General features: G+C 41.8%; 1 protein-coding gene across 4 annotated transcripts in view; it reads right to left on the bottom strand.

Annotated features, from left to right (window-relative positions):
• The window catches only part of AFTPH (aftiphilin), a 118,146-nt gene that overhangs the window by 25,780 nt on the left and 80,351 nt on the right, over positions 1 to 12,015 (bottom strand). For 2 of the 4 annotated variants that reach the window (XM_073628197.1, XM_073628198.1), the window contains exons 6-7: positions 10,696 to 10,812; positions 2,727 to 2,787 (exon numbers count right to left, since the gene is read on the bottom strand). In XM_073628197.1, coding sequence (XP_073484298.1) covers positions 2,727 to 2,787; positions 10,696 to 10,812 — 178 coding nt within the window. The remainder of the gene's footprint in view (positions 1 to 2,726; positions 2,788 to 10,695; positions 10,813 to 12,015) is intronic. The other 2 variants (XM_073628199.1, XM_073628200.1) reach the window with 1 other exon arrangement.

Below are 12,015 nucleotides of genomic sequence, written 5' to 3'. Positions count from 1 at the left end.
CCATACCAATGGTGAAGCATGGTGGTGTCAGCATCATGCTTTGGGGCTGTTTTTCTTCAGCTGGGCAGGGGCCTTAGTCAAGGTAGAGTCAAGGTAGAGGGAATTATGAACAGTTCCAAATACCAGTCAATATTGGCACAAAACCTTCAGGCTTCTGCTAGAAAGCTGAACATGAAGAGGAACTTCATCTTTCAGCATGACAACGTCCCAAAGCATACATCCAAACCAACAAAGGAATGGCTTCACCAGAAGAAGATTAAAGTTTTGGAATGGCCCAGCCAGAGCTCAGACCTGAATCCGACTGAAAATCTGTGGGGGGGATTTGAAGAGGGCTGTGCACAGGAGATGCCCTCACAATCTGAAAAATGTGGAGTGTTTTTGCAAAAAAGAGTGGGCAAATATTGCCAAGTCAAGATGTGCCATGCTGATAGACTCATACCCAAAAAGACTGAGTACTGTAATAAAATCAAAAAGGTGCTTCTATTAGTTTAAGGGTGTGCACACTTATGCAACCATATTATTTTAGTGTTTTATTTCCCTCCATCTAAAAGATTTCAGTTTGTTGATCAACTGAGTTGTATAGTTTACAGGACACATTTAAAGTGCAAAAAGTTCTGAAATTATTTATCTTTGTCTAATTTTTTTACATCACAGAAACCAGACATTTTAACAGGGGTGTGTGGACTTTTTATATCCACTGTATGTCCTCCAACTCAGGATACTCTCAAAAGTATAGAGTTAGGACTGCAGTACACTGGGGTGCTGTGACGTGGCCTCTGCAGCTTATGCGCATATTTGCAAATGTGTGCAAACTAAACCCCTCGTTTTTAACATGAGCTGTTAGGGTCAATATGGTTTGCTGTAGGCTGGCTAGAAAGTGAGCTGAGAATTTTTGTTTGTTGTTTTTTGGGATGGGGGAATCCTCCCTGCTGAACTTTTGTATTCTGACAGGAGGGGGGACAGAATACACTAATAAGCGCTGCCTGCTATAGCCTGCGACACTAACCGAGTTGGGAAAACCCGACAGGATGGTTGTATAGAAGATCTGTAGATTGACTTGTACATGTACAACCAAAGGTCCCATGCCTGGATCAAAATTCAGCCAGGCCTTGCTGATCCGGCCAAATTTTGATCCATGTATGGCCAGCTTAAAAGCCCTCAGCCCTGATGCAAGCAGTGGGCTGATCCTTGGGAGAGGTAAGCAAATATCAACTGCCTTGATGGGTGAACGTCAGTCTGGAGAAATGGGCATTCCTAAGCGAGCCCACATGTGATGCTGATCCTCCATAATTGAACTGAAATCAAAATTAATGAAAGGGGAGAGTCCAGGACAGTAATCCTGAGGAGGAAAGGGCTAGATAATGCTGGATGCCCTTCAGTCAGGAAAGGAAGCAGGCTCTATCTGACTTGATGCAGCTTCTAATGCAAACTGTGAGATGATCTCAAGTGCAAGTTAAATACTGCAAGATCAATATTGAGCTAATTATGGAGGTTAACTATTTTGGCTTTGAAACGCGTCGTGGATGTATTTTGGACAAAATATAAGTATAGCACATTAAACCTAATAAAAGTATTAAAAAAACTGAAGGAGTAATTTTGATCCTTTGGTTATCCCTTGGCGTGGGCCAACTTGGGCTTCCTAGTCTTAAAGGCTACTAAAATTGAACATGCCTAGCTGTGAACATTAACCGATTTATTTCCCATTAAAAAAAAACTGAAAGCAGACAAATGTAAGAAGAAAGGTTTGGTTAAAAACAGGATGCAAGACAACAGCAAGAGGATGAAATCAGTGCATTCAGGCTTTCCTTCATTGACTGACGTAGAAAAGATTGGATCTCCCATACCAGTGCAATGGCGTGGATTAACAGTCATAATGAAAATGGGCTCAACACTTCCACTGCACTGTATGAGGATCCTTACTAGAAGATGTGAGGATGTCAAAAAGTCTAGCACTACTTGATAATTAAGAACAGGGAAAGTACATAGATTACTGAATGAGGAAATTTAGAGCAGAATTGGAAATATAATAAAAGCAATGTAGAGAGGAATACACAACCAAGCTGTAAACATACCTTGCTCTTCAACTGGTCAAACATCAATGAACAGATAAATAACAACGTGAAAACGTTTTTTTTGTTTTAGAAACGGTCTGTTGTCACACCTTATAAAATGCACTGTTTTATAGAAAATTGATAGTTTACACTGAAGAAATTTAAGACTGAAATTTATAAACATTTAAGGGGCATTGCTATGAAAAAGTGATATCCAGCATTTTCTTTTGACCACATCATAACACAGTGGATTCCCCGCACCCTAAAATATTTATGGAGTGAGGAGCTGCAGTTACAAATTTCACAGCAGCGCCATCTACTGATAAAAACTGGTAATATGGCAATTACTTTCTCAGAGGGCCGCTGTACACTGTAGAGGGGTTCCAGTTCACCCAGAAGATCAGGGATTTCCATTTAGGATTGAAATCCAATTTAACACTTTTTGCTCTCTCAAAGGCATGTTGCCATTTGTGCTGATGTATTCAACAGCTCCTTCAGCTGATGACTTACTTCAGCCCAACTACATGTGTTGAGAATGTAAAGAGGAAAGAAAGCCTGAATCTCCCAAAAAAAGACTGACAAGACAAAGAAAAGGTTAGCAGAGAGAAGACTGTTTGGTCTGTGAAGCTCTCTTATGTCTAGGTGTGCTGCTAGAGGCTCTACGGAGAGACGTACCATCTAAGGGGTTGGTAAGGCCACTGCTACTCCAGTCAAACTGAACGGGTGGGAGGGATTCCTGCAAAGGAAAGAAAATAGGACAAAGATTACATTCTACACAACTTTAAAATGATACTAAAGGTAACATTTAAAAAAACAAACATGTTATACTTACCTGCTCTGTGCAATGGTTTTGCACAGAGAAACCCTGATCATCCTTATCTTGAGTCCCCCACCCGTGCTCCAGGCTCCACCCCCCCCGCGGACTGCCTCCATAGCAAGCGGCCTACTATGGGGGCACTCATGTGCACTCACTCCTGAGCCTCGTTCTATGTGTCTATAAGACACACAGAGCAGGGCTCAGCCCTGCCTACTACTCATTGTCACTGACACCAGCGGGAGCCGATGGCTCCTGCTTATGCCTCTGAGCCAACGAAGAGGGACAGATCCAGGAGAGCTGCTCTCATGTACATTGTTGGATTGAGATCGGGCTCAGGTATTAGGGGGGCTGGGGGGAGCTGCATACAGAAGGTTTTTTACCTTTGTGCACAGAATGCATGAAGGTAAAAAACCCTTTGGCCTTTAGAACCACTTTAAACATATTGCAACAGTTATAAAAAAATAAGAAACAACATCAAAAGTCCAAACATTTGAAAGAGAGTTCCAAGAAAAATAAAATTGCCAATATGCCTGGGATTCCTGTTTTCAATATCAGAGTCAATGTCTCCTCCCAAAATCCTCTTTCAATTTCCTTTTCCAATATTTGCAATGACTGGAGGACTGAAGTCAGACTACACCAATACATACAATGGATTCAACAGACTCCATGGCATAGAACAGTGTTTCCCAAACTGTAGGATGTGTACCACTGGTGGTATTCACCCTCATTGTAGGAGGGAGATGGGATGATTTTTGTACAGGGAAGAACATGTGTACTCTTGAGCCACCTACAGGTAGTATACAATTAGGTCCATATACAGTATCTCACAAAAGCGAGTACACCCCTCACGTTTGTGTAAATATTTTATTCTATCTTTTTACGTGACAACACTGAAGAAATGACACGTTGCTACAATGTAAAGTAGTGAGTGTACAGCTTGTATAACAGTGTAAATTTGTTGTCCCCTCAAAATAACTCAACACACAGCCATTAATGTCTAAGCCGCTGGCAACAAAAGTGAGTACACTCCAAAAGTGAAAATGTCCAAATTGGGCCCAATTAGCCATTTTCCCTCCCCGATGTCATGTGACTCGTTAGTGTTACATGGTCTCAGGTGTGAATGGGGAGCAGGTGTGTTAAATTTGGTGTTATCGCTCTCACTCTCTCATACTGGTCACTGGAAGTTCAACATGGCACTTCATGGCAAAGAACTCTGGGGATCTGAAAAAAAGAATTGTTGCTCTACATAAAGATGGCCTAGGCTATAAGAAGATTGCCAAGACCCTGAAACTGAGCTACAGCACGGTGGCCAAGACCATACAGCAGTTTAACAAGACAGGTACCACTCAGAACAGGCCTCGCCATGGTCGACCAAAGAAGTTGAGTGCACGTGCTCAGCGTCATATACAGAGGTTGTCTTTGGGAAATAGACATATGAGTGCTGCCAGCATTGCTGCAGAGGATGAAGGGGTGGGGGGTCAGCCTGTCAGTGCTCAGACCATACGCTGCATACTGCATCAAATTGGTCTGCATGGCTGTCGTCCCAGAAGGAAGCCTCTTCTAAAGATGATGCACAAGAAAGCCCTCAGTTTGCTGAAGACAAGCAGATTAAGGACATGGATTACTGGAACCATTTCCTGTGGTCTGATGAGACAAAGATAAACTTATTTGGTTCAGATGGTGTCAAGCGTGTGTGGCGGCAACCAGGTGAGGAGTACAAAGACAAGTGTGTTTTGCCTACAGTCAAGCATGGTGGTGGGAGTGTCATGGTCTGGGGCTGCATGAGTGCTGCCGGCATTGGGGAGCTACAGTTCATTGAGGGAACCATGAATGGCAACATGTACTGTGACATACTGAAGCAGAGCATGATCCCCATCCCTTCGGAAACTGGGCCACAGTGCAGTATTCCAACGACCGCAAATACACCTCCAAGATGACCACTGCCTTGCTAAAGAAGTTGAGGATAAAGGTGATGGATTGGCCAAGCATGGCTCCAGACCTAAACCCTATTGAGCATCTGTGGGGCATCCTCAAACGGAAGGTGGAGGAGCACAAGGTCTCTAACATCCACCAACTCCGTGATGTCGTCATGGAGGAGTGGAAGAGAACTCCAGTGGCAACCTGTGAAGCTCTGGTGAACTCCATGCCCAAGAGAGTTAAGGCAGTGCTGGAAAATAAATGGTGGCCACACAAAATATTGACACTTTCGGCCCAATTTGGATGTTTTCACTTAGGGGTGTACTCACTTTTGTTGCCAACGGTTTAGACATTAATGGCTGTGTGTTGAGTTATTTTGAGGGGACAGCAAATTTACACTGTTATACAAGCTGTACACTCACTACTTTACATTGTAGCAAAGTGTCATTTCTTCAGTGTTGTCACGTGAAAAGATAATACGTAATAAAATATTTCCAAAAATGTGAGGGGCCTACTCACTTTTGTGAGATACTGTATATTTGGACACAGGCACAGTTTTAGTTTTTTCAAGCATTTACCAAAACATATTGAAGCTAGAGATATACAATGGATATGGGGTGAAAGTGCACACATTTGAGGGTATATACATCCAAATCGGAGGGAGGGTTTAGGAATCACAGCTCTTAAGAAAAGCCACCCCCCCCCCCCCTTTTTTTAACCACTTAAGGACCGAACCTCTGAGATTTGTTGTTTACAAGTTAAAAACTGTTTTTTTTTGCTAGAAAATTACTTAGACCCCCCAAACATTATACATTTTTTATTTCTAACACCCTAGAGAATAAAATGGCGGTCATTGCAATACTTTGTCACACCATATTTGCGCAGCGGTCTTACAAGTGCACTTTTTTTGGAAAAAAATACACTTTTTTAAATTAAAAAATAAGACATCAGTAAAGTTAGCCAAATTTTTTTTATGTTGTGAAAGATAATGTTACACCGAGTAAATTGATACCCAAAATATCACGCTTCAAAATTGCACCCGCTTGTGGCGAAAAACTTACCCTTAAAAATCTCCATAGGCGACGTTTAAAACATTCTACAGGTTGCATGTTTTAAGTTACAGAGGAGGTTTAGGGCTATAATTATTGCTCTCGCTCTATCGATCACGGCGATACCTCACATGTGTGGTTTGAACACCATTTCATATGCGGGCGCTAGTCACGTATGCGTTCGCTTCTGCACGTGAGCTCGTCAGGACGGGGCGCATTTAAAAAAAAAAATTTTCTTATTTATTTTACCTTTTTTTTTTTTTTACATTTTTACACGGTTTAAAAAAAAAAAAAAAAAAAAAAGTGTTACTTTTATTCCTATTGTGCCCCAATGTAAACATCCCTTGTAATAGAAAAAAGCATGGCAGGACACCTTAAATATGAGATCTGGGGGACAAAAAGAACTCAGATCTCATATTTACATTAAAATGCAATAAAAAAAAAAAAATGGCCCTTTAAGAGCTATGTGGGCGGAAGTGATGTTTTGACATCGCTTTCGCCCTGCAGTGATATGGAGATGGGTGGGGGCCATCTTCCCCTCACTCGTCTCCATACCCAGGCAGGGGACAGATGCGATCACTTCCGCCGCTGCAGACAGCTCCAGTAAGTGGTGGAGGGCACCGTATCTGGGCGGGAGCCTCTCTCCCGCTGCCGATAAAAGTGATCTCACGGCGAATCCGCCGCAGAGACCACTTTTATCTTAAACCGGACCGCCCGCTGAAGACGAGGATACCGGGGTTATAGCAGCTAGCTGCTGCCATAACAACGATATCGTCCCTCAAAGTACCGACATATAACGACGGTGGGCGGTCCAGAAGTGGTTAAGGGACCAAAAGTAATTGGACAATTGAATCAAAAGCTGCTTTATAGCCAGGTGTGGGCTACTCCTTTGTCATTTCTTCATAAATTAAGCAGGTAAAAGGTCTGGAGTTTATTCTAAGTATGGTATTTACATTTGGAATCTATTGCTGTGAACCTACATCATGCATTCAAAGGTGCTGTCCATGCAAGTGAAACAGGCCATTGTAAGGCTTCAAAAACTAAACAAATCAGAGAGATAGCAGCAACATTAGGAGTGGCCAAATCAACAGTTTGGTACATTCTGAGGAAAGAAGAACGCAGTGAGCTTAGCAACATAAAAAGGCCTAGACATCCACAGAAGACAACAGTGGTGGATGATTGCAGGATCCTCTCTATGGTAAAGAAAAAGCCATTCACAACATCCAGACAAGTGAAGGACACTCTCCAGGAGGTGAGTGTATCATTGTCAAAGTCTATAATCAAGAGAAGACTTCACAAGAGCACATACAGAGGGTTCACCACAAGGTGCAAACCATTCATAAGCCTGAAGAATAGAAAAGGCAGATTAGACTTTGTCAAAAAAAAAAATCTATAAAAGCCAGACCAGTTCTGGACGGATGAAACCAAGATTAATCTGAACCAGAATGACGGGAAGAGGAAAAAAAGTGTGGAGAAAACTTGGAACAGCTCATGATCCAAAGCACACAACGTCATCTGTAAAACATGGTGTGGGCAGTGTGATGGTATGGGCATGCATGGCTTCCAGTAGCAGTGGGTCATTGGCGTTTATTGATGATGTGACAGAAGCAGCCAGATGAATTCTGCAGTGTTTAGAGATATACTGTCAGCCTAGAATCAGTCAAATGCAGCAAAGTTGATTGGATGGCACTTCACAGTACAAATGGCCAATGATCCAAGACACAGTGCAAAAACAACCCAGGAGCTTTTGAAGGAAAAGAAGTGAAATATTCTGCAATGGCCGAGTCAATCATCTGATCTCAACCTAATTGAACATGCATTTCACCTGCTGAAAGCTAAACCAAAGGCAGAAAGACCCACAAACAAGGAAGACAGCTGCAGTTAGAGCCTGGCAAAGTATCAGAAAGGAGGAAACCCAGTCTTTAGTAATGTCCATGGGTTCCAGACTTCAGGCAGTCATTGCCAGTAAAGGATTCTCAACAAAATATTAAAAATGATATTTATGTTCAGCCCCTTGAATTAAAGCCAAAAGTCTGCACTTCAAATTCATTTGGATTGTTTCATTTTAATTTTAATCTGGTGGCATACAGAGCTATAAGTATAAACATTATGCCTGTGTGCAAATATATATGGACCTAACTGTATATCACAGGAGACACGATAAAAACAATATAGGGGGCTGTACGTGTTCCACTAGAGATTTTGGAAAAAGACAGCATCCGAACTGAATTTTGGCAGTATAAGGGAGTTGGAAATGTGGTCATATTTTTTTTTTTTTTTTTTAATATTTGAGTGGAACACAGAAACTGCATTGGTTTTAAAGGTACTGCACAAGTGAGCAAAGTTTGTTTTGCTGTTGCAGTGCAATATCAGATTTAACCACTAGACGGAGCTGTAAGGGAGAGCTGGAGGAAAACTCAATTCGGAGATGTGTAAAGAGCAATCTAATATAGTACAGAAAAAGGTTCACAAAATAAATAATTAAAATAAATGCACAACAAATTCCCACATTTTTACAAATGCACGTAAACACATTGGGTAATACTGTAGAAACACAAAGTATTTTGGTAGTCATGCAGTGTAGGACGACAAAATGTAAAAACCAGTCTAAAGCAGTAGTCTCACAACTGTGGCCGGGGTCAGTTGCGGCCTTTTGCTATCTGTTATCCGGCCCTTGGGGAACTATTCGATCCACTGACAACAATGGGGCACTATTCCTCACAATGACACCAGTGATGGGGCACTATTCCTCACAATGACACCAGTGATGGGGCACTATTCCTCACAATGACACCAGTGATGGGGTACTATTCCTCACAATGACACCAAGGATGGGGCACTATTCCTCACAATGACACCAGTGATGGGGTACTATTCCTCACAATGACACCAAGGATGGGGCACTATTCCTCACAATGACACCAGTGATGGGGCACTATTCCTCACAATGACACCGACGATGGGGCACTATTCCTCACAATGACACCAGTGATGGGGCACTAGTCCTCACAATGACACCGACGATGGGGCACTATCGTCCTCACAATGACACCAGTGATTGGGCTTTATTCTTCATAATGGCACCAATGGGGTACTATTCCTCCAACTGACATCAACGATGGGGCACAGTTCCTCTCACTGACATCAGTATTGGAGAATTTTCTTTTCCCACTGAGCACAGTCTGACCCCCTTAAAGTCTGAAGGACAGTAAACTGTCCTTTGGAGACCCCTGGTCTAAAGGAATATAGTAGTAAACGCAATCCAGCCTATGCACCAACTATATACTGTGCCACTGAGCCTTATAAACATAACAAACAACACTGTCCACATAATAGTCTTATAATTTTTATAGGGAATTTGTATTACCAGAAGAGTAAAAACTATGATTTTATTAATATAAAAAATGTGCAGCACTATAAAGTACATACAAATACAGTAGTGCTATAAGAGTTCTTCCAGTTTTTATTTTATTGTATTTTTTTTTTTTACAATAAATCATTATTATTTTTTTTTGTTACATTTTTTGGGGAGCCCCAATTGGGGGGCTTTGATGAAATATCAGCAGTCTAAACAGACCCCTGATGTCTCACTTTTGAGACAGAAAAAGGGACTGAGGGCTGAGATTCTCTACAGCAAAGCAGCATGGGGTAATCTGTGCAGCACAAGGTGATTAGGGTGTGCCCAGGCACACCTGGCACACCCTGGGCGCATGCCTATGCCACTCATATATGGACTGTGTGGTATTGGTTGGTTGGAAATACCGTTTCTATTTTATCTAAAAGACTATTTCAGGGCTCAATCCCTTCTAAGTTTTTTTAGGGGATTATGGTTATCTACACATTGAATGAATTTTCACAGCACTGTCATATTTTTATGCACTTTTTTGGGACTAGTCTATTAAATGTGGAATGTTCATGAATTTACATTTCACACTGGGAGAACTCTTATAGAACCACTGTATTTGTATGCACTCTGCACTTTATTTATAGTGCTGCACATTTTTATATTAATTTTAATGTACTCCACCAAAGTATAGTGCTAGCAGCTAATTTTCAAACGGAGACCCAAGTGTGAAGAGATTGGTTTGATATATATGACATTTTATTCCCTAAATAAACATGTGTGATGTCCGCTTACCCATCGGTTATCAGGAAAAAGGTCTACAACAATATATGCCGCCATCACACAAATTATGGAGGACCTACTATGCAAACATGAAATACAACAGAAGGATTTACTAAAACTGGAGTAAACAGAATCTGAAGCAATTGCGCATAGTTACCAATCAGTAGAATCAGCAGTGTAGGTGGCTACCATGGGTGGCTGGAAAGGGGTAAAAACAGATGGCTGAGCAGAATTCTAACATTACAGCCTGACATAGCTGTACACATGCCATGGCCGGGACATTTTTAAGGCTGCAGAGTTTGACACAACACCTGTCAAACCCGCCTATTATATTAATGGGGCCGCTCTGCAACTGCAAGCCAAATGTTTGGCTCATAGTTTTAAAAAAAAATGTAAAAAAAAGCAAAAACAAATTTTAAAAAGCCTCAGAAATAACAGGCGTTCAGAAGAGCCTCCTAGTGCTCATCATTCGCTGCTATATCGTGATCCACTGTTGATCGTTTTTCACAGAGTGGTAAGCTTACTACCTGTCTGAAATTATTATTATTATACAGGATTCATATAGCGCCAACAGTTTACAATGTGGAGGGGGACAGTAGGATAACAAAAAAGTTCAATACAGAAGGAATAGGAGGGCCCTGAAGTAACCCTATATGTGATATACAGACAATGCCAAAGTGATGACCAAAATACAACGCAGATGGTCGCACATTAATGACAAGACAACTAATATACCTGCAACTGATCGGAAGAAGAAATGTCTGGAGAAATATGAGAAGACTGTCCTATGGAGGCAATTTTCTCTGCAGCAGATAAAGGCTTGAGGGGCTCTTTCGTTGGCTCCAGCATACCCTACAGAAACATGAAGATGTGAAATAAATACATTGATAAGCAAAACCTAACAAGTTTTAGAACATAATTTTGCAGGCATATTTTTGAATTAGGGCTGAGGACTCTACCCTAACATGATAGCACTCAGACCTAGGGACTAACTGTCTAGGCATCCAGTGCTGTATCACAAGAGGAAACCAACAGTTATAGCTTTCCTATACCAGATACTGGGTATGTCGCAGGCCTCAGAGGGGCGAACAGGACATGGGAGAGTGTAGAGAAAGTATCAGGATCAGAGATTATTATGCTAATCCTGAATGAGCAAAGTACCAGTTGCTTTAAAGGAAGAATTGGAAGCTTTTTTTAGAAAGTACGTACTGTATTATTAATTATTGTAACGACTGCTTAACAGCATTTTGTGACCTGATTTTCAGATCATACTTTTAAAAATGCCTGTCCAGCCAAATGTTTTTGGTTTTGGATAGATGGGAAGTATTTATCAACCAACCCTTAGAGGAGTCATTTTTTTGTGTTAAACCAGCAAGTTGAATGAAAAAAAAAAATTCACACAATCGACGAGGATGAGGGACTCCTCCCCGCTGTGTCATCTTTTCATGTGACAACACTGAAGAAATGACAGAAGAAAGAAATGACTGAAGAAAAGGGACAGTGTAAATTTGCTGCCCCCTCAAAATAACTAAACACAGACATTAATGTCTCAACCGCTGGCAACAAAAGGGAGTACAAGTGAAAATGTCCAAATTGGGCCCAAAGTGTCAATATTTTGTGTAGCCTCCATTTTTTTCCAGCACTGCCTTAACCCTCTTGGGCATGGAGTTCACCAGAGCTTCACAGGTTGCCACTGGAATCCTCTTCCACTACTCTATGATGACATCACGGAGCTGGTGGATGTTAGAGATCTTGTGCTCCTCCACCTTCCGTTTCAGGATGCCCCACAGATGCTCAATAGGGTTTAAGTCTGGAGACATGCTTGGCCAGTCCATCACCTTTACCCTCAACTTCTTTAGAAAGGCAGTGGTCACCTTGGAGATGTGTTTGGGGTCATTATGTTGGAATATTGCTCTTCGGCCCAGTCTCCAAAGGGAGGGGATCAAGCCCTGCTTCAGTATATCACAGTACATGTTGGCATTCATGGTTCCCTCAATGAACTGTAGCACCCCAGTGCCGGCAGCACTCATGCAGCCCCAGACCATGACACTCCCA

Source organism: Aquarana catesbeiana, linkage group LG04, assembly GCF_042186555.1.
Source record: "Aquarana catesbeiana isolate 2022-GZ linkage group LG04, ASM4218655v1, whole genome shotgun sequence".
Taxonomy (NCBI): Eukaryota; Metazoa; Chordata; class Amphibia; order Anura; family Ranidae; genus Aquarana; species Aquarana catesbeiana.
Note: the sequence above shows the minus strand (reverse complement) of the source record. Positions and strands in the feature narration are given on the sequence as shown.